The sequence below is a fragment of the Mus caroli genome, chromosome 15, assembly GCF_900094665.2.
Source record: "Mus caroli chromosome 15, CAROLI_EIJ_v1.1, whole genome shotgun sequence".
Taxonomy (NCBI): domain Eukaryota; kingdom Metazoa; phylum Chordata; class Mammalia; order Rodentia; family Muridae; genus Mus; species Mus caroli.
In genome coordinates this window covers 29,308,229-29,329,612 of record NC_034584.1, presented here as the reverse complement: position 1 = coordinate 29,329,612, position 21,384 = coordinate 29,308,229, and the positions used below count along the sequence as shown (strand labels likewise).

Sequence of the window (21,384 nt, the reverse complement as noted above, 5' to 3'; positions counted from 1 at the left end):
ACAGCATAATCCTGAGAGACACAAAGATTCTCCACTACTCTGGGACAATTGGACAATTATTTGGTAACAGAGAGGAATGGATTCCCCACCACCCTCCAGTTTCCCAAGGGCCAGGAGTTGGCCTCCTGCTCGTCTGTCCTCTGTGACTTTCACACTCTTAGTTCATTCTGTTTCTCCTCTCACTCAATTAGAACTTTTCTCCTGGCTTCTTGGCACTATCTCGTCCTTCCTCATATGCCCATCCCCCACCTTTTTCTTTTCAGTTCTTTTTCAGTTCACAAAGTTTCTACTCATTTAACAACAGAAAGGGGCCAAAAAATGTTTTGTAGTACATATTTCTATGGGGGAAACTATGGTAGAAAATGCAATGAATTATTAGCAGTGATTTTTCTTAACCTTTAAATATTAATTGTACAATAAAGAATTAATGAAGCAAAATAATAATTGGTGGATCAGGGTTGACGTCTGTTTTGGCGGTGTGTCAACAGAATACTCTGTCATAGTTGCCACCAGGAAATTAACACCCCATCCCCAGTAAGTAGCTCCAAGGCTTAGGAGACAGATTCCATTTGCTGATCTCAGATGAGGGTAGTTTTCAAACACACCAGTGTATAAAAGCAAAGCCACAATACTCTCATTACTCTCATGCAAATAGCAAATGGCCGCTTTTTGTTGTCTTTTTCCTTTTTCATAAACCTAACAATCTAGGTATGCTGGAAAATATGCATTTGAAATACAAAAGCATAAACATATACTGTGGAAGGAAACAGGGCATGAAGAGAATCAACATGAACTCTGAAAGCAATGGGCTATAGGACAGAAAAGCAAGATTTGGTCAGGAATCTATGTTCACTTCAGCTAACCTTACTGAACACCTGTTATTTACCTACTATTTCTTGCTCTAATGATGAATAAGATCAGGCAAGGGTACTTTAGCCAATCAGGAAGGTCCTGCATACATACTAGGGGGTTTCTGGCCTGTTCGCCAAGGGCTAAGGAAAACTACAACCCATCAGTGAAGAAATCAGAGGCTAGCCCAACCCGTAACCCGCTCAGCGTGGTGTCCTCAAGTTGGAAGGGTGTTCAGCTGTGAGTCTGTGTTTGCAGCTCACACTTGCTGGAGACCCCCTCCCTGGCTTTATGTTTGAGGTTGTTTATTTTCTGTGATCATGATGCCAGTGCACACAGTTGAGCCTTTCACTGACCTGCAGGTCCAAAGTGAAAGATAAGACTGCCAGTGTTTTTGAGGTACTGCATAGTATCCCGCCCTGCCCATCACCAAGTAAAATGTATGTATAAGACGTGAGCTTACAGTTTCATCCCCACGCTCTGCCCTTTTCAAGCAGTGAAGTAGAAAGCAATTACATTTATATAGATTATCTTCAAGCATGGTTTATGTGAATGATCTAGAATAAACAGATACTGACCCCAAGTAAAAACTAAGTCTTTAAAATTCAAAATCTGCCTAAAAACTAGACCACAAAACCAAGAACTTCATTAAAACCCAAAGGACAATCTGGGCTTTGTGCATGTTTGTTCTATCCGCTGTCCTTCCTATTCATAATGTGCCCTTCCTCGGCACACAGGACTGGAGAGATACCTACCTGTACATCGCTTCCCGTCCTCGGCCAAGGTGTAGCCACTGTAGCACTGGCAGACAAAGGAACCCAGCATGTTCACGCACAGCTGCTCACAACCATGGTCCTCTGTGGCACACAAATCCTGGACTGAGACAAAACTGCACCATTAGCACATAGCTCTGGAGGAGAAGAGCTATTGGTCCATGACACTTCAACTCTACAGCACTTACTACAGTAATCTTTAGTAACATTACACATTTTAATATATTATTATTATTGTAGAAAATTGAGGGCAAAATACATAAAAGGGAACTCCACCTGTAGTCTACTACCCAGAAAAAACACTGCTGACATTTTGTGCATTTTAGCACAGATTAAAAACATTTTCAAAGTTGGAATTATATGGAAACTGAATAATTTTAATTAATATTTGTCTTTTCCTGTGGTAATGAAAACCACTCTGAACATATTTTGAGGGCTCATATGAGTCAAGCTGAGCACAAGAGCTTCAATTGCTCCCAGAAAGTACCATTCCTAATCTCTGGGCATGCATAGCTTCACCAACACATGCCGGGATGACTTAGTTTTGAGCTGCTTTTGACACTGTGCAGATAAGGCAGCCAAGTAAGATACGGACTTACCAGTCTGCTAGAAACATGGTATGGTGGCTTGAGTAAGAATGGCCCCCACAGGCTCTCACCAAGGAGTGGCACTATTATAGCAGGTGTGGTCTTGTTGGAGTAGGTGTGGCCTTATTAGAGAAAGTGTGTCACTTGGGAAGGGCTTTGGGGTTTCAAATGCTCAAGCTAAGCCCAAGTACTCTGTCCTTCTGCTGCCTACCAATCAAGATGTAGAACTCTCAGCTACCTTTCCAGAAGCTTGTCCCCTTACACACCACCGTGCATCCCACCAGGACAATAATGGACTGTAAGTGTAAGCTAGCCTCAGTTAAATATTTTCCTTTTAAGAGTTGGCATGCCCATCGTGTCTCTTCACAGCAACAGAACACTGACCGAGACCCGTGACAAGTCCAAGCACAACACCGATCTTTAGATTTCCATCAGCTTTTCCTCTTCCCATCTGACTATAGGAAAGGTTCTAGGAAAACTTTGTATGTGCTCTGCTCGTCCACCTGCACAATCGACACCAGATGCCTTGAGTGATGAGCCAGATTACAGGGAGTGACAGAGGAGTGACTAGTGACAGTCTGGCTTGAGTTAGTCATCACATATCCACAAAGGGCTGAGCTGCTGGTCATTCACACGCAGTATGGGAACATGTGTATGGGGGTTCTCCTCAGCCATGGGTTTAGGAATACGTTAGAGGAAGAAGAGGTTAAAGGCACCTTCGACCCATCAGTGAGTCAGCCTCTCCTTGGCACAGATGGGCAGACATGATGATGCTGTTTTCTGGCAAGGAGACTGCTTGGATGCCATGAAAGGACACTCTACTTATGATCCTGCCATTAAAACCAGCGAAGGCATAAAGGGGACTGAATGAATTAAAGAGACATTCCTTTGGTTAAAAAGCATCACTACATCAAGGGTGATGAAAACTCAGTTACCCAGAAAACTGTCAGCCCCTGACTCTAATCTTTATACTTAAAAGAAAAAAAAGAGTCTGTACCACTGAAACAAAGGCTGATTTTTATCTTTAACTGTGTGTTCCAGCATTAGCTGTCCACAGAGGGAGCACGGGGTCAGATGCTCTGGGGCTGGTGACACAAGCTGTTGTGAGCCACCTGACATGGAACTGAACTGAGGTCCTCTGCAGGATGCTCTTCGTGGTTGGGCCACCTCTCCAGCCTCATCATCCTTCCTTGTTATTAAAATATCCTTTATTAAATTAGTTTTCGACAATTTTGTACAAGTAATGCTTTCTGGTTCTCTCGCTCTTCTTCCTCCCTACCAGTCTCTTCCCCATATTCATGTCATTTCATCCTGTGACCCATGGAGTTTACCCTGGGCTTTCTGTGAAACCTTGAGTTTAGGACTATCCAGTACATCCTGGGGGATGGAGTTACCAATGGGTATACAACTAAAGATAATGACTGTCCTTCCCCAGGAATCCATCTGTAGGCAATAGCTCAGCAAGGAAGGGTCAGGCCCATAAGTCCCTATGGATCTATGATTAGCTACACCCAGTCTTGTGAAGGCCCAGTGCAGGCAGCCAGGGCTGCTGGATCAGCATAATTTCAATGGCTGCTATGTCCTGGAGAGTGCATTCTGTGGCCCTTCTCCCATATTCCTGCTCTGACATTCTTTCTGCTCCCCGTTCTGTGATTTCCCCTTGGCCTCAGAGGGGATGTCATAAGGCCCCCTGCCTTTAAAATCTTTTTAAAATTTATTTTATTTGTATGAGTACACTGTAGCTGTCTTCAGACACCCCAGAAGAGGGCATCAGATCCAATTACTCATGGTTATGAACCACCATGTGGTTGCTGGGAACTGAACCCAGGACCTCTGGAAGTGTTCTTAACTGCTGAGCCATAAGCCCCGTTTCTAGGGATAAGCCCTTTACTGTCCAATTCTCAGCACCATGAACATCCACGGGTCTGCAATTGTCTCATTTACTCTGTACAAAGCAGTTTCTCTAATTGTCCCTTCCTGGGCATGATGGCTCAGTCTGCAAAGTTACTGTCTTGGCAACATGAGGACCTGAGTTTGATCCCCAGAACCCACATAAATAGCTAAGCATGGTAGCAGACACTTATAATCCTGGCAGTGAGATGGGAGGCAGAACCGAATCGCTGGCACTCCCTGCTAGCTTGCCTCACGCCCTTGGCAAAGACATAGGCAGACCCTCAAGCAAAAGGTGCTTGGTGCCTGAGCAGCAACAGCTGAGGCTGTCCTCTGACCTCCACAGACATGCACACATGTGCGCACACACACATGTGCACATACACAAAAACATACCTAAATAAGTACTTGGCCTTTGAATTTTGTATTGTGCTTTCAGATAAACATATTAAGTTGACAAAATGATCAAAGCTGATCTGACTCAGCATCTCTATTAAATAAACTGGGCACTTTTTTTTAAACTTTTTATTTTTATGTGTATGGGTGCTTGCCTGCGTGTACAAACGACTGTGCACCACATCCATGAATGTAGTTCCCAAGCAGGCCAAAAGAAGGCATCAAATCCCCTAGAACTGGAGTTAGAAAAGTTGTGAGTTGTCATATGGGTGTTGGAAGTCAAACCCAAATGCTCTGGAAGAGAGCCAGTGTTCTTTTCCATGGAGCCATTTCTCTCCAGCTTGAGCTGGAGCCCTTACAAAAAACTTAAGATTTACACTCTCACATATTAAACTGCTCAGGTCTAAGCACGAGAATGGAGACGGAGGGGACATGCTGATATGCAGGAGACCAGGAGAGGCTCGGCATTTGGAGTTTACTCTGGGAATTCCATGGAAAGGGGCAGGAGAGCTTGAGAAGGACTGCTAACACCAGATGCTGAGAGCCCTCTAGTAGGCTGCCGAATCTGAACTCTGTTCAACAGGGGAGACTCCATCCAAACTGTGCTTTGGATTCTATTCTCATGTGTCTGACAGCATCTGTCACAGGTATTCTCAGCTCTGGGGACCTTAGCAGACTTCCAGCATAGCTCAATGAAAACCACTGATTTGTATGAGAATAGTATCAGGGCCTTCAGTGTGCCTGGAGGGTGACAGCCAGTTTGCCTCGTGCTATGAGGAGTTTTGGCCTCACACACTGGCTGTCTGTGCACTCCAGCTCAGACCCTGCTTGCTCCCTCACCAGCATGCATCATGATATTAATGGTGCATGTGTTTATGTAGTGATGCAGTCACTGGGTCATCCTTAAGAGACTCTAAGTCCCTTCACAGGTGGCTAGCACAAAGTCCTGCTGCTGAGGAAATAAGGGCCCAGCTCATGGCAACAGTTGCTTCTAGCCATCTCTGCAGGAGGTAAGAGCTTGTGTCTCTGCTCCAAGTATTACCTGGCTCCCTTTGGGTCACTAGACACCATCCTCCAACTCCCCTCCCACCCCCACACAGCCCTCACACGGATGTACCAACCAGGAAGAGCAAGAAGAGGTGGGTATAAGGGCTTTTCGATAGTCATTTACTTACAGTTGCCTGGCTTCAAAATTCTGAGAAAGCTTTTGTGTTTTTGTGTATTGTCTTTTCTTTCTTTCTTTCTTTCTTTCTTTCTTTCTTTCTTTCTTTCTTTCTTTCTTTCTTTTTCTTTTTTTTTTGGGGGGGTGGGTTTGTTTGTTTGTTTGTTTGTTTGTTTGTTTGTTTGTTTTTCGAGACAGGGTTTCTCTGTGTAGCCCTGGCTGTCCTGGAACTCACTTTGTAGACCAGGCTGGCCTCAAACTCAGAAATCCTCCTGCCTCTGCCTCCCGAGTGCTGGGATTAAAGGCGTGCGCCACCACTGCCCGGTTCGTGTACTGTCTTAAAAGTATCATTTCAAAACAAACGAACAAGGTGCTTGAGAAACTGTGTGGATTTATTTTTGTAGCAGACGACTTAGAACAGACAGAGCAGATTTTGAGGAAATACTGATTATTTTCTAGACAGGCCAGGACTCTGCAAAGTGCAGGGAATAACTGTGTGGCCCTGTCTATTAGACATTCTGGAGTCCTTTCAAAAAACACTGATGTTAGAACTGGAAGATGCTCAGATAGTAAAGTGCCTGTCGGGCAAGCATGAGGACCTGAGTTCAATCCCAAGGCAGTATAAAAAGTCAGGCACAGGTGCTTGTAACCCCAGCACTGGGGAGACAGAGATAGATGAGCCAGCCTAGCTTGACTGGTAAGCTCCAGGACCCAATGAGAGACTCTGTTGGCATTGAGAAAAGGAGAGGGGAAAAAAAGAGAAGGGAAAAAAGGAAAGAAAAAGAAAGGAAGGAAAGGAGAAGGACAGGGCAGGGCAGGGCAGGGCAGGGCAGGGCAGGGCAGGGAAAGGAAGAGCTCCCCTTTCCATTCCCCATTCCACCACACTAACCATGAAATTCACTTACTTACAGTTATGCCAAGATACACCCCTTCTGTTAAACTACACTGGCTCAGGGGAAGGATTTCAGCAGCAGCGTTTGCTAAATATCCTCAAAATCCCCAGAGTGTGGTAGTCAGAAAATCACCAAACCTCTTGAAAAAGAAAAAATCCCCGTGATCCTCTGAGGGGACAGTATTCAGACTTCTTTTGTGACCTGGAACCCCAAGGCTCAGCTTTCTCTCCCCAGACACACATGAGAATGCAGTGTGGACTGGAAGGCTCCCAGTCCCAGAGAATTGCCCCAGGAATACGGAGCTTGCCAGCTGGCTCTCTGAGGCTGTTCTTTCATACTGTTTTTAGAATGTCGTAATTTATGACCGTGAGTGATTTGTACTGACCCAAGGGAGACTGTTAAGAGATTAATCTTATTAAACAAAGACAAAAGAATAAACGAAGACTGGGCTCTAACCAAATGCCTTCTTGTTTTCCTAGCATTGAACACTTCGATTTGACAAAAAAAGCACAAAAGTTTTGGGACAATTCCTTATGCTTTTGAAAAAAAAACTTTCTCCCTCAAGGCCTGGAGGACTTCACTGAAGAGTGATAAACCCACTTCTGGGTATGGAAGAGACCTTGGCTTCAGAGTCCCTGTTACCCTGGCACAGCCTTCTGCCTTCTCTGCCTGGTGACCCAAGTATGGCTTGAGACATCAGTCAAGCACCATCTCTTTCAGAAGTCTGTTCAAAGACTTCACCCTCAGGATCTTGCAGCTATTACCATTTACCCCAGTACTGGAAAGGCGGGCCACATGTCTGCCAGGCCCAGTGAGTGTAACTGGGCTGTTCCACTGATTGCTAGGAGCCTCCTGCACTGTCCCTCTGAACATGTTTTAGAAATGCTCATGACTGAAGAGACAGTGACTGTTGGATCCATGTGGTGGCATCCATAAAGTCATACCATGGGACAGGTCTCAGATAGGAACTTTTCCAGGGAAAAAATGGGAGGGAGATACAAAAGCTGTCTTTGGGTGGAGGAAAGAAAACAGGAGAGGGAGGAGGAGGGATAGGGCCTTTTATCAGGAACGTGGTATACGCGCAGGAGGAGGATATGGGACACTAGATAGGTGGCAATGGGAACTGCCTCTCAGCAGCTAGCAATGACATATCCTGCTGTAGTTAGGCCCCTCAGGCTAGCCATGGAGGTGCCTGATTGCTAATAATGACAAATGTCATTGCTATCCCCTGCCTTCCAGCAAAGATGTTCTAACTCCCCAAAGCCAATTCCTCCAACAGAAATGGGATCCAGGAAAGATGAGAGAGATGGAAATGAACTTCTGTACATCTTCGTGCTCCTCCTCATCCTCAGCAAAACACACTCCTGTCTGAGGACAGGGACCTGGAGGCACCAGTCTCTAGTTGAAGATAACAGAAAAGCTGTCATGGTGGGTAGAGGATCTGCTTGCTATCTGCTAATGCCTAGTACCAATCACAGTGCCCGACACACTGGAGTTGCACAACTGGCCATTGTTGGCTAGATAAATAAACTCACATTTGTGTCACACAAACACAGGCTGCCTCTAATTTATTCTTCTTACATGGGCTGCAAGTTCAGGGAAGGACTGGGCCAACACTGTGCGGCCATACCCGTGGCGCTGGGCTCAATCAAATTGTGAGTTTCATGCTTCAGGCTTAGATGATACTGTTGGTCTGACCTGACCTGACCCTGCCTGCCCAGAGCACGGCCACCTGGTGGGTGCTCCTGTGCAGGAATGGGAGAGCTGGGAAAGAGGCTTACTATTCTTTAATTTCCCTTCGGCAAAAATAAATGTTTCTGACCAGCAGATTTTGCCTTGGAGTTGAAAATGGTCATAGAATTTGGATGTCACAGGTGTCCTCCCATTTCAGTGGCCTTCAAACCCAATCAGCTCTTTGATACTTTTGCGATTGCTCTTAACCTCCCCTGCCAAGAAGAGCCAGGATCAGCTCAACCAACCGTGGTAAACTGCCACCTGGTCTTCTGGTGTCTGCTCCAGCCTAGCACAGCAACTCCCTCTGGTCTCTCCTCTGCTTAACTGTCTTAGTGGCTTCCTGATGCTCTAGCGTGATATTCCAACCATCCAATGCGAGGTAGAGTACTATACAATTCCTGGCTACTCTTCAGTGTTAGCTGATGCCTCTCTATTTCCCCTCTTTATCCTTCAAATCAAGATTTTTCATGCTCCAAGACTGAACATGTTGCTCTTTTTTTAATTTAACCTCAAATGTTTATACCCCTTCCTTGCCTGCTTTTCACCTACCTAATTTTTATGTATCCTTTAGGATACATCTTAAAGTATATTTTATGAGGGGCAGAGAGATGGCTCAGCAGTGAAGAACACTGTTCTTCCAGAGGTCCTGGATTTAATTCCCTGTATTCATTTGGTGGCTCACAGCCATCTAGAAGGGGCTCTGAGTCCCTCTTCTGGTGTGTGTGAAGACAGAGTGCATAGATAATATTTTTTAAAGTGTATTTTCCAAAGAGACGTCAGTTGCATTTGTCAAGTTCTCCCTCACAGTTTCCCTCTATAGTTCTCACAACAATTCTAATTTAATGCTTAATTTGTAAATAACATGAACCTATCCCGTCACACAGGAGCAGACTCAGCAAGCTCAACTGCTCAGCCTGATGCCTGGCATGTGGTCTGTGAAGGAATTTTTGTGAATGATAGAATTATTCCACTTGTTCATTCAAGAACATTCTTCATTGTGTAAGGAAAACAATAGTGAATCAAATGGATCAGAAAAGACGTAAGGAAAAAAAATTCACTGAGCTTCTTTGGTGTGCTGGAGTTGACTGGCATTTCTTCCACATAGGTAGCTTGAAATGGCTATGGTAGGAGTGTTTACACCAGGGAAACTGGCAAACACTGTAAACCAGAGCCTTTTCCCTAGATAGATGGTTAAATACTGACTATCTGGTGGGTATATAATGAGGGACCAGCGACCACCAGCACTATCTTGTAAGCAGGGAGTAAGGCGTGGTTAAGAACGACCACTTGTAAAAAAAAAAAAAAAAGTGGTGGTGCATGCCTTTAATCCCAACACTTGGGAGGCAGAAGCAGGCGGATTTCTGAGTTCGAGGCCAGCCTGGTCTACAGAGTAAGTTCCTGGACAGCCAGGGCTACACAGAGAAACCCTGTCTCAAAAAACAAAACAAAACAAAACAAAACACCCCCCCCAAAGAGTATTCCACCACACCCAGCAAGAAACAACTTTCATAAAGCTGTGAAATAATTTAATTGAGAAAGTACCCTGTTTACAGAGTTAAAGGAGATAATAATAGATGGAAGCAGGTTTAACAACCACACACTCCTCACCTCCTAAATCTTGAGACAGGATGGAGAAAGGTCTACATGACACAGGCATGACCCTAGAGACAAGATTGGCTCAAGTCACAATTCCATAAAGATGGTTTCATTTTATTGGGTACTTAGGGAGGCTTCAGACATGGATATGACACTTACAAAATATTTTAAAAGTATCTTTGGCTATGTTTGTTTTGCTAAATTGATCTGATACAGCAAAATTGGCATTTTGAAGCTTATAACAAATGGTCTGGCCAAATTCAGGCTATGTCTTGCCAGGGGCAACTATTAGCACACAGTCAGCAAAATGTGCCTGTCTTCGGTCCTGGAGAATTTTACTAGAGTGGTGGACTGCAAAGACAGGTGAAATCAATTAGTAAGGATGCCCTAGCTCCGAGCCTCAAGGGTGTGCTGCAATCCATTCATGGGGTCTCCCCAGAGGGCACATGAACCCTGTATTTAAGCATTTCCCTTCATTCATATCCTGATCTTAGTGCTGGATCTCAGCCCAGAGAACTTGGGATGTGCATCTTGTTAACCTTGGGGGAGGGGAGCACGAGGCAGAGGCTGTGGCTGTTTGGCTACACCCAGGGCTTAATCAAAGAGCTTTTATAGATGCTTCAGAACTTTAGACAAGCCACAGCACATGCTATTGGCACCAACGACAGCTTAATTTCTTCTTTGGAGTCAAAGCAAATGAACACCTTCCCTAAGGCACTCTATTTTTTTTTTAATAGTTCCCTTCTAAGTATTTAATCCAAGATGGACAAATGAGAAATTGTTTATCACAATGGGGAGGGGAGGGAGAAGCTGTTACCACAGCTGGGGTTTCACTCCATTGGTAACACCGGGGCTTCTTACTGCCTCAGTCCAAAGCTCACCGCTGGCTTACAAAGGCAAGGCAAATCCAAGCCCACATATTGTGGACCATCCCTCCTTTTACTTTGTGCCTGAAAGCACTAATTTCATTTTGACAGCTGCAATTTGGATTTTAAGACTCAACAGTAAATGTGAGTCATCAGCCTTGCGCTCCTCTCCCAAAAGAAACATAATGAACCCAAAGTTCCAGAGAAAACCAAGCTGCCCTCTCTGGCAGGCTCCAGCTGGGGCTGTTCCTTTCTCCCCAGAGCCCTGGAATCATCTCTCCTATTCACTAGTGAGATTGTAGCTTTCCTTGGGGAAAGGAAAGTGAGGCTATGGGAGGTATCCCACACAAAATACTAAAACCCAAGTGATGGGCTTTAGACATAGCTCAGAGGTAAGAACAGCCCAGCGCCTTTTCAATATACCCTCATGGAGGCTCCCAACAGGCTGTAATTCCAGGTCCAGGAGATCCAGTGTTCCCTTCTGGCCTCGACAGGTCACACACACACACACAAAATGACACACAGACATACGTATAGGCAACATCCATATACACTTAAAAAAATACCCTGGCTGAATGAAGCAATCTATGAAATAATACTTCATTGTGGGAGAGCAATGCTTTTTTAGTTTTCAAAGTTATCCCATCCCGCACGCACGCTCTGGTGCCCTTGTGTGTAGACTCAGCGAGCTTCCGAGTGAGAGTTAAAGGTCTGGGTCAAAGGGCTTTAAGATAGAATGGACACAGGGCTGGTGAGATGGCTCAGTGGGTAAGAGCACCCGACTGCTCTTCCGAAGGTCTAGAGTTCAAATCCCAGCAACCACATGGTAGCTCACAACCATCCGTAGGGAGATCTGGAGCCCTCTTCTGGAGTGTCTGAAGACAGCTACAGTGTACTTACATATAATAAATAAATAAATCTTTAAAAAAAAAAAGATAGAATGGACATTAGAATCCACAGGTGGCTTGTGAACCCTGCAGGGAGGTCCTGGTTTATCAGGTCTAGGCAGGTGGAGATTGGAACACTTAAAAGTAGCACAAGGTTTAGGCTCTCACCTCCCCATGTGTGGAATTCTTGCTAAACTATTATTGCTTCGTGTTTAGTCAGTTCAGTTCTCCCACGGGGCCTTTCTCTCTCCAGATTCCTTCTGTTTTTAACTCTGTGCCCTGACACAGGCAGAGAGTGAGTGAATGATACACACCATGATCTCTAAACTCTAGGCTCAGCAGCCAGGAGTAGGAAGAAGCTGGGTGACTGGATTTACTTCTCAGCAAGTCCTCTCTCTACACAGCTGCTCTTAGTGGCAGCTGGGTTAGCTGACTTGTGCAATTGATGCCCTGTTCGCTCACCCTCTCTGCCTCCCTCCCCCACCTCTGTCTCTCTCTTTCTGTCTGTCTCTGACTCTGTGTGTCTCTTTTCTCTCTGCCTCTCTGTCTCTCCCCAGACCCCTCTCCTGACCACTAAACAAGCCTGTTCTGCTTAGGCTTTCCCTTCAGTGATAATCTTCCTTCTCTAGGCACTTGTGTGGCTTAGCTCCTGGACTCTGTAGTTGGCTCTCGAAACCCTGTTTCTCTGTGAAGAATTATGTCAGTCTTGTTACTACTACCCGCCCACTCACCCCACTTTATGTCAAAAAGTCATCCTTGGGACAAATCATTGCTGTGGTCTCGATAATTCTGCAGGCATAAAGAATGCACACTGAATTGAAATTGATCAGAATTATAAACTGATTGTAGCCTTCATATCTTGCACTGTGTGTGAGGCATAGGGAAAGCTAAAATGTGAGTTTCTTAAGTCTCACATATACAAGAGAAATGCCCAGGAAGAGCGCTCACCCACAGAAAGGATCCCATAGGGAATGTATAAATGAATGGCATCTTTGAATCATTAGTTGCCTTCTAGTACAGAGCAAACATTAATGTCAGATCCAACGGCTTTAAAATACAAGACCAATTGCAATTTTGCCCTTGACACGCATGTCCAAAGACCCAGCTGGAGTTTCCAAGTGCTTTACCATGTGTCCTGGCCTAGTTCCAAGACTTTCTATAATCTCTTTTGCTTGCAGCACTTGGAGCACTGCTTGCCTTCAGAGCTCTCCTTCTGATTTACAGATTCTGGCTTTCTTGACTTGTAAATGACAGAAACAAACTGCATTAAATGGAAAGTCAAGCAACCATGGCAGTACAGCCTGGTGCTGGGGAGGCTGAGGCTGAAGAACTGAGTATGAGACCAGGTTGGACTACATAGGAAAAATGCATTTCAATAAAAAATAAAATGGGGCTGGTGAGATGGCTCAACGGGTAAGAGCAATGACTGCTCTTCTGAAGGTCCTGAGTTCAAATCCCAGCAACCACATGGTGGCTCACAACCACCCATAATGAGACCTGATGCCCTCTTCTGGCACGTCTGAAGACAGCTACAGTGTACTTACATATAATAATAAATAAATCTTTTACAAAATAAATTGTATAAATTGATAAACTGGGGATATCTACACATTATCAACAAAGTCAAGGTACCAAATGTGATCATCCTTGTTCATCCTATAACTCCTCCCCCTGCCCCCTTCTTGGTTGCAGGGTAACCACTGTTCTGCCCTCTGTCAGCATGACACAGCAAGTTGCTGGGGTTTGGTCTGGTGTTGCTATGTATTCAAATGCTAAACACTGGCCCCAAGATCTAGTTGCACCCTCTCCTCCTGAACAGCTCCTCACTCACCAAGTGATGCAATGTAAACTTTGCCCCCCAATTTACAGCTATTGGGTAAATAGAAGTGGCTGGGGAGATTAGAAGTAGGTGGAGTTCCATTTACCTGGCTGAGGGTTGCAGGTAGGAGACAAGAGGAAGGAAGGAGAGCACAGAAGGTCTTCATTAGATGTGATGGAGCGGGAGCACAGGGCTGAGTGAAATGCCCTCACTCTGCTCTCTCCTCTGCAACCGACTGCTGGAGCAGAAATAGCCCAGAGGAAACACAAACAGCAAGTATTTGGGGAGCAGAGTCAGGAAGTAGCCAGTTTAACCATTAGAAACTTAGATTAGGGGGTAACCCCCAGTAATTGAGCAAAAGCTAAATAGATAAATAAATAAATAAATAAATAAATAAATCAAAGTCTGAGTCTCCTTCATTTGAAACTAGATGGGATAGGATAGGAACACTTTGTTTAATTTACAGCAAGTATCCTATTTTAGCATCTAGTTCCTTTCATGCAGAAGGTTTATACGGAGGCACGCTGGCTGCTGCCTGTGGAGTTCATTCCTCATTGCTGTGTGGTATTGCAGTGTGTGCTTGAGTGCAGGGTGTTATCCATTCACCAGATGAGGAGTCTGTATGGCTGCCAGAGTAGGACTATCACAAGAAAAGTGCATGGGAACATTTGTGCTCAGATCTTTAGACACAACTCACTTCTTTGGGTAAGTATCAAAGCGAATGGTAGGTAAACATATTAGGTACACATTCAAGCTTATAAAAAATGCTAAAATAATTTCTAAAATGGTAAAACATTTCACATTCTTGTAAGCAGGGTGTGGTGGTTTGAATCACAATGACTGATTCAGCTCCCAATACCCATGCTGGGTGGTGTACAACTGTCTGTAACTCCAGTTTTAGGGGACCCAGGACCCTTTTCTGGTATACAAGAGTATGCATACACAAATGGTACACATGCACATGTAAACATACAGAAAAAGAAAAGGAAAATCTTTTAAAAATATATCTAGTCCAGTTAGTATGTAGCGGTACCCAGTGTGGTTTGAGTTCGCAGTTTCCTACTGGCTAGTTATGAGCATCTTTTCATGAGCTTCTTTGTTATCTATATGTCTTTTTTGGACTGATTTTCAGTCCTGGGATTGAACTCAAGGTCATACACACACTGTACAAACATTCTGCAAACACTGAACTACACCTCAGCTCTATCTGTCTTTGGTTTAGTGTCTACTCAATTTTTTTTTCTATTTTTAAAGGGTTGTTTGTCTTCTTTATATATTTTGAAGTCCTTCGTTGGTTATGTTTTGCAAATGTTTTATCATAGTTTAGTTTGTCTTTTCTTTTTAGTGGTAATATAATTCAGAGATCAATGAATTTTGATAAAATTTACTGATTTTTTTTTCTTTTAAGTCTTAAGAATTTTTTGCCGAATATGGCAATATTTTCCTATAGATTTGCTACATCCACTCCAGTAGTGACACACATGACAGGCCAAAAGTCTGGATGCAGCCCTGAGGCGAAGAAACTTAGTCTCTTGGAACTGTGGCATTCCATAGCACGTATGCTTCAATTTTGTCCTTGCGAATGGATCTGTGTGCTTCCTTTCAGTATTGTTTTGTTATAGGTGCCTCTAAGCAATGACTTGCCAAATACCTAAGCAAAATTGAACTTTGCTTCCTGGCCTTCACCAATGCCCTAGGTAGTCCTTGAGCCAACCCTGGGCATGGAATTCAGTAAGAATGTTGCCTATTCAGTGACATTCAGAACTGCCGCTAGTATTGTAAGAGAGATAGTGAAAGAAGTCAGGCTTTACTATCTACTACATAGAGTTAGAGATCTCAGGACAAGCTTAGCAAAGTAAGTTTAGAATTCTTATTATAGTTATGTATGGCAGACTACATTACTTATTAGTAGAAACTCCCCCCACACTATTACTTAGAATAAAAACCAAGTCGCTCCCATATACAGGAATTTACAATGGTTTAGGAAGTAGATCGGGCTGTGGTTTTAGAGTATTGCATTATTCATGAGAAAGTTAGCTAGAGCAGAACTCCTTAATTAGAACCATGACTTGGGCATGAAAGCCCTTGCCCTGGGAGTGTAAAGACCTCACACCTGGCTTCTAAGACTATAGCTGACCTTAGAGAGAGCTGACTTTGTCTCAGTTGTTTTATTGCCCAGTTCCTGCCAGTCTTTGTGTTTGTTTTCCTCTGTTTTGTATAAGAGTCATTAAGCATTCGGTAACCTCATTTGTACCTTGCCAATGTGTCACCTAACTTCCCTATATTCTTCTGTATAAGAAGTTTGATGCTCAATTTGACAAATTACATTCAGATACAGCACACTCCCTTGTGTCCTGTCTGTTTGTCACCCCATTTTCTCCGACTCTATGCCCATCTGTCTGAGGCCCTGATTCCCATGGATTGAGAGGGGCCGACTGAGCCCGGTCTGAGGCATAGATTCACCTGGAATATTTAGTAGCATTTATTCTTAAGTCTTGAAATGCACTTTGAATTGTTATCTACATAATTTGTGATAATGGCAAGATATTATACACATATCCATATATATTGTCTTGATTATATTCTGCTTTGTAAATAGTCTTAAAGACATGTAGCTTCAAACCTACAATTCCATTCAAAGTGATTCCCATCAGAACCCACCACATACTTTTGATCCTTCTACCTGGAATACAGACATGTCCTTAGTGTAGACCTTTAATCCCAAACAATGTAGGTGAGGTTAATTAGTAGGAGGAAACATCCATGTTGAAAGTGACATCTAATTGAAGGGCAGACAATATGATGAATCAGAGAAAGATTTAACAGAATAAGTCAGAGATAGGAAATGCCCAGCTCTCATGAGAACAGGCAGAAAAGGGAGGCTACTCAAGAGCAGTGCAGAGAGAGTCAGTCAGCTGAGAGTCAGTGCAGTGAGTGCAGTGTAGTGGAGTTGGGAAAGATAAAGCCAGAGAATAAAAAGAAGCCAGAAGATTAGAACAGATTGCCAGAGTTAGTTTGAGTCCAAGCAGAGCAATTCAGTGAGAAGCAAAGAGAAGTCAGATTGAGTCAGTCAGCTTAGAGAGATGTTTGAGCTACAACAGCTGAGTTGAACTACCAGCCAGAGTTCAGAAAGCAGTAGAAAGGGTGAGCTTACTCAGTAGTAAGCCTTCAAGACAACAATTACTTCAGGCAAATAAAAGTACTTTTACAGTCAATGTCTCATATGATAATGCTGGGTAGGGAAAGGCCTTTGAAAGGCATAAAGTATCAGTAATATAGAACATTCCGTGAGTGGAACTCAGAAAGTGAGCTCTAATGCATTTGATCTAGTTCTGAATGGGAGGGGACTTTGCAATAATTGATGTTCACTAAGCTGAGGGTTACTTAGACGCTGAAGATGCCCCAAACCAGGTCACCTAAAAGGAGCTTATATATCCTCTGAAAGAGAGACATTAGTGGCCAAGGGTGGAGCAGGTAGGAATAGTCTTCCATACCTGAAAGGGTATTCATGTATCTAGAATAAGGCTTCAGAGGATACAAATAGGATCAAAAGTAGAAATGCCAGAATAAGATTTCAGCTCACATGATAACACAGGGTGTCTAGGATCCAGGTGCTCTACAGTACGTAATTGGCTTCTCTAGAGCCATTTCTCACCTGGACACCTCAGGAGATAGAGAGTTCTCCGTTTGCATGGGAAAGGGAGCCAGTACTTTGAGATGGATGTCCATGATACTCTGCGAATCTATGAATCACCTGTGGCTGTCCCCTCTCTCCACAAAAGCAGAGTATAAGTAGAAAGCAGCAAGGAAAGTATACTTTAATCTATAATGTGTGTCTGTGTGGGAAGGCAGTGGCTCAGGGACCCTCCCACATTTTGTGTACAGCCAACAGCATGGAGGATTAGCAGTCAGTGGGATGTTAATCAAATGGTGCGTAGCTGTGTCTCATTTCACCCAGGCGTCTTGTACTAGTGTCAGCAGGGAGGCAGCATGTAGACAGAGGTCTGGCTGGTTCAGCTTAGCCTTCACACAGCCATTGTCACCAAGGGCTCAGCACATGAGCCCTGTCGTAGTTCAAACAGCAGTGTAAGTTCCCAGTGTTGTGATCATTGTTCCCATTTAGTGAGCGAGGAAACTGAGGGTCAAAGAGTTTAAGTAAGCAGGTCTGGCTGAGGCAGCCACAACCTGAAGATGATAATGTTAGGGTCCAAATTGAAACCTAAGGACGACAATGGCCCTTTTAGTCTCACAAACCCCATTTCAGAAATGCAGTTGAGACAGTATGATTTGCTTCTGAGAAGGAAGTGTGTGCACCTTTACCTCTGGTGCTGAAGGTTATGGTAATGGCCTCAGGATAACTAGGCCTGGGCAGAAGACAAGGCTCAGCCACATTTTTCTAAGTGTGTCTCCCCTAACTTCCCCTAACTTAGTGTTGGCTAGACACTTCCCCAAACACTTACTGCCCAAGGTTATAGGACCTCAAAGGGCAGAAACAATCAGGCAGAAGCTCTCTGAAACTAAACCTGAAATCCCCAAACTCAAGAGGACAGAGGCTTCTAGTTTCATTCACTTAGTGAAACTGTCAAAAAAAGGGGGGGGGGGCTGGAGAGATAATTTAGAGACTAAGAACATGTATTGCTCTTGTCAAAGACCTGAGTTCAATTCACAGCACCCATATAAGGTGGCTCGCAACCACTCTAGATCACAGTGAAAATAATACCTTCGGCTTCTATGACACCTGTAATTATAAATAACAGTATGTTTTGGGGAGGAGAAGGAATGGGAGGAGGAGGAGTAAAAGGAGGAGGAGGAGTAAGAGGGGGAGGGGTAAGAGGAAGAGAGAAGTAGGAAAAGGGGGCTGGAATGATGGCTCAGCATTAAGAGCACGGTTGCTCTTGCAGAGGACCCAAGTTTGGGTCTTAGAACCAACATGGCAGCACATAACCGTCTATAAATTCAGTTCCAGAAGATCTGACATCCTTTTCTGGCCTCCACAGGTATGTGGTACATGCTGTGAACAGACATTCATTCAGGTAAAACGTGCATACACATAAAGTAAAATGAACATCCTTTTGTGAAAAAGGACAAACAAAGGGAGACACTGGATTGTAGAGTTGGAGTCTCCAAGGACTCTGGGAGTTGCTCTCTGATTCATTTGTCACTCTTGAATTTAAAAGCCTTTACCCTAGGCTCCCGTCCTTCCTTTAGTGGACTTCCCTATTCCCGCAGCTAATTGCCTGTTCAAAGCCCAGGTAGCCTCTGCTTTGAGCTCTTTGATGCCACAGTCCTAGGCAGAGCTCTGCTTGGGTCCTTCCTTTTTTCACTAAGCCTAGGCACTTCCCTCAGGCTGAGAGGAGTCTGAGAATACCAGGCCTATGCTGGGCTAGGCAGGACAGACAAAGACTGCTTGTGAAATTGAAGGAAGAAAAGCTCTTTAGTTTAATTAGTTAATTAATTAATTAATTTATTGGTGTCAGAATTCATCTGGCATGACTAAGCCAGCCCATAGAAAATAGGCACTGGCAGCTTCCCAGGCCCAGCCAATCACCGGGCATGAGACACAGAGAATATTTTGTGCTCCTCAAAGAGAAGAAAGCAGAAAAGGGGTGGGCATGATGGCTGAACACACCTGAAGGGGACAAGGTGACCAAGAGATGTGTGAGACGATTCTAGATGACCGTTCCAGACTCCCTGGCTTGTCAGCGAATTCTGTTAAACCTGTGAATATTTGCTGTGACTGACTTCTGCTGGGGAACCTGAGGAAGTGTCAAAGGTCCCAGGAGTCCTGGGGTCACAGAGGAGCCCCAGAACAGAGAATCAAGTTGACAGTGGGACAGGGAGGTCCTTCCATTAACTGCTCAGTGCTGAAAACAAGAAGTGAGATGAGAAGTGGAAACTGTGGTTTGGCTTTCTAAATGCACTGCTAATTACAGACATTTGTGCAAACTGCTTTCCATTAGTGTTTAATTGCTCACCATGTGGTATTGTAACAATTTTGCATTGCATGAACTACACGTCAGACTTAGCTGAGTTCTCTTTGCTTCCTTGCAGCCAGTCTTCCCAGGCCTTGTGTGCTCCGTTGGGTTGTATGTGGTTAAAACAGTGGTTATAGTTACAACTTACAGAGAAGGAGGAGGAGGACAAGGAGGAGGAAGAAGAGGATGGGCATACACTTACTATATGGTTAATTCCCGAAAGGCCAGGGTACCTCCTGCTGGCTTAAATATCAGTGTGTTGTCTAGTTTTGGGAGCTGGGCCAGAGAAGAACACCGTAAGTTCTAATAATTCTAATGCTTTATATCTGTTTGTCCTTTTTGTTTTCTTTTTAAATTAGGAGAACCATAAAATGTCTATCACCAAAGCAGCCGGATCTCTGCGTATCTCTAGGATGGGGCATGCACAATGCTTGACTACTGAGGTCAATATCTCATCCTCAGTCCATGCTTTGGGAAGAAGATAAAAGAGAGAAATAGCTCCATAGGGCCCGGCTAATAAAGTCAGGGTGGAAAAGCTTCCACCAAGAGGCAGTAGACGTGAAAGGGACTGCTTCTCAGAGACAGCATCTCCACCAACCTTTCACACATTGCCTAGTGACCTACCATGGGCCAGGCTTAGGCACTGTGGTGGGTGAGGGGGGAATACCGGGAAATACAAAAGCTGTTTCCAGCTCTGAGGAGGTGGCAGGTAGGTTGGGAGAGGGACTATGGGTGAATAAGACACACCTAGCTGAAAAATTTTGCACAGTTGTCAAGTTGGTTTAATTTACTGCTATTTTGCAGATATCTTCTTGTCATGTGAAAAGATAGTGTTTGCTAATGTTTGAAAAGGTTCAGAAAGATAAACTCTCATTTTATATATATATATATATATATATATATATATATATATATATTCTGCTTATGAGAGAAAGCATGTAGTATACTATGTCTTATTTTCTTATTTTGTTTGACATGATGCTTTTCAGTTCTATTCATTTTCTTCAAATGACATGATTATGTTCCTTATGGCTGAATAAGATTATAACACCTGGGCATACATAAAAAAAAAAACAAAGACACACTTAGCTAAAGAGCAAGCAACACTGACACATCAGCAAAGTGGCCTTACTTCTGCAAGTCTTCTGATCCGTGCTGAGAATGTACCCTTGCTTGCACTTGCAGATGTACGAGCCAGGTGTGTTGAGGCAGAAGTGGGCACAGTTGTGTTCCAAGACGCTGCACATGTGGACTGCTGCAAAGGAAGACAAAGAAGGTGGGTGAGCAATGGCACCTTCCCTTAGCCTCAGTCTATGCAGCAAATATGCATTTCGAGCATGTGAAGAAGAGGCATGAACCCAAAGAGATAGAATCTGACGTCCCTTTCAGCAGGGAGGTTCTCTGTCTAAAGTTGACAGATAAATAAAGGACCACGTAAGGTGAAAGAGGAATGGTGTTAGAGTGAACTATATGACATTGCTGATTCTGTATGGGTTTTGGCCTACAAATCCACAAATTCCAGGTTCATCTTAACACCTTTTGACAGGCAGAGAAGATCAGAGAAGTTTCTGATTCCAGAATGTCTTTAGTAAGAAGAAGCATTGAGTAGGCAGAAGTGGAGCTGGAAGGAGAGCTACCCGTCAAATGAAGGTATTAGAAGCCAACAGCCTCCCGTGATCATAAATCCTAAGAACTACGTACTTTCAAATCTGCATGAAGTATACAAAAATTTGGAATAACACTGTATTCAAATGTTTTATACTGTCATGATTTTTGTGTCTCAATTTTAAATATTGCTGCATTTAGTTTCTGAAAGCATCTCAGCTTCAGATACATAGGTTCTTTTTTTTGGGTTTTTTTTTTTTTATTTTATTTTATTTTTTTTTTTTGGTTTTTTCAAGACAGTGTTTCTCTGTGTGGCCCTGGCTGTCCTGGAACTCACTCTGTAGACCAGGCT

The 21,384-nt window shown here is 43.9% G+C and overlaps 1 protein-coding gene across 3 annotated transcripts in view; it reads right to left on the bottom strand.

The window, feature by feature from the left end:
* Matn2 (matrilin 2) overlaps positions 1-21,384 on the bottom strand; it is a 136,463-nt gene that overhangs the window by 56,761 nt on the left and 58,318 nt on the right. For 2 of the 3 annotated variants that reach the window (XM_021183581.1, XM_021183580.2), the window contains exons 4-5: positions 20,560-20,682; positions 1,605-1,727 (exon numbers count right to left, since the gene is read on the bottom strand). In XM_021183581.1, the coding sequence (XP_021039240.1) occupies positions 1,605-1,727; positions 20,560-20,682 (246 nt within the window). The remainder of the gene's footprint in view (positions 1-1,604; positions 1,728-20,559; positions 20,683-21,384) is intronic. The other variant, XM_029470140.1, reaches the window with a different exon arrangement.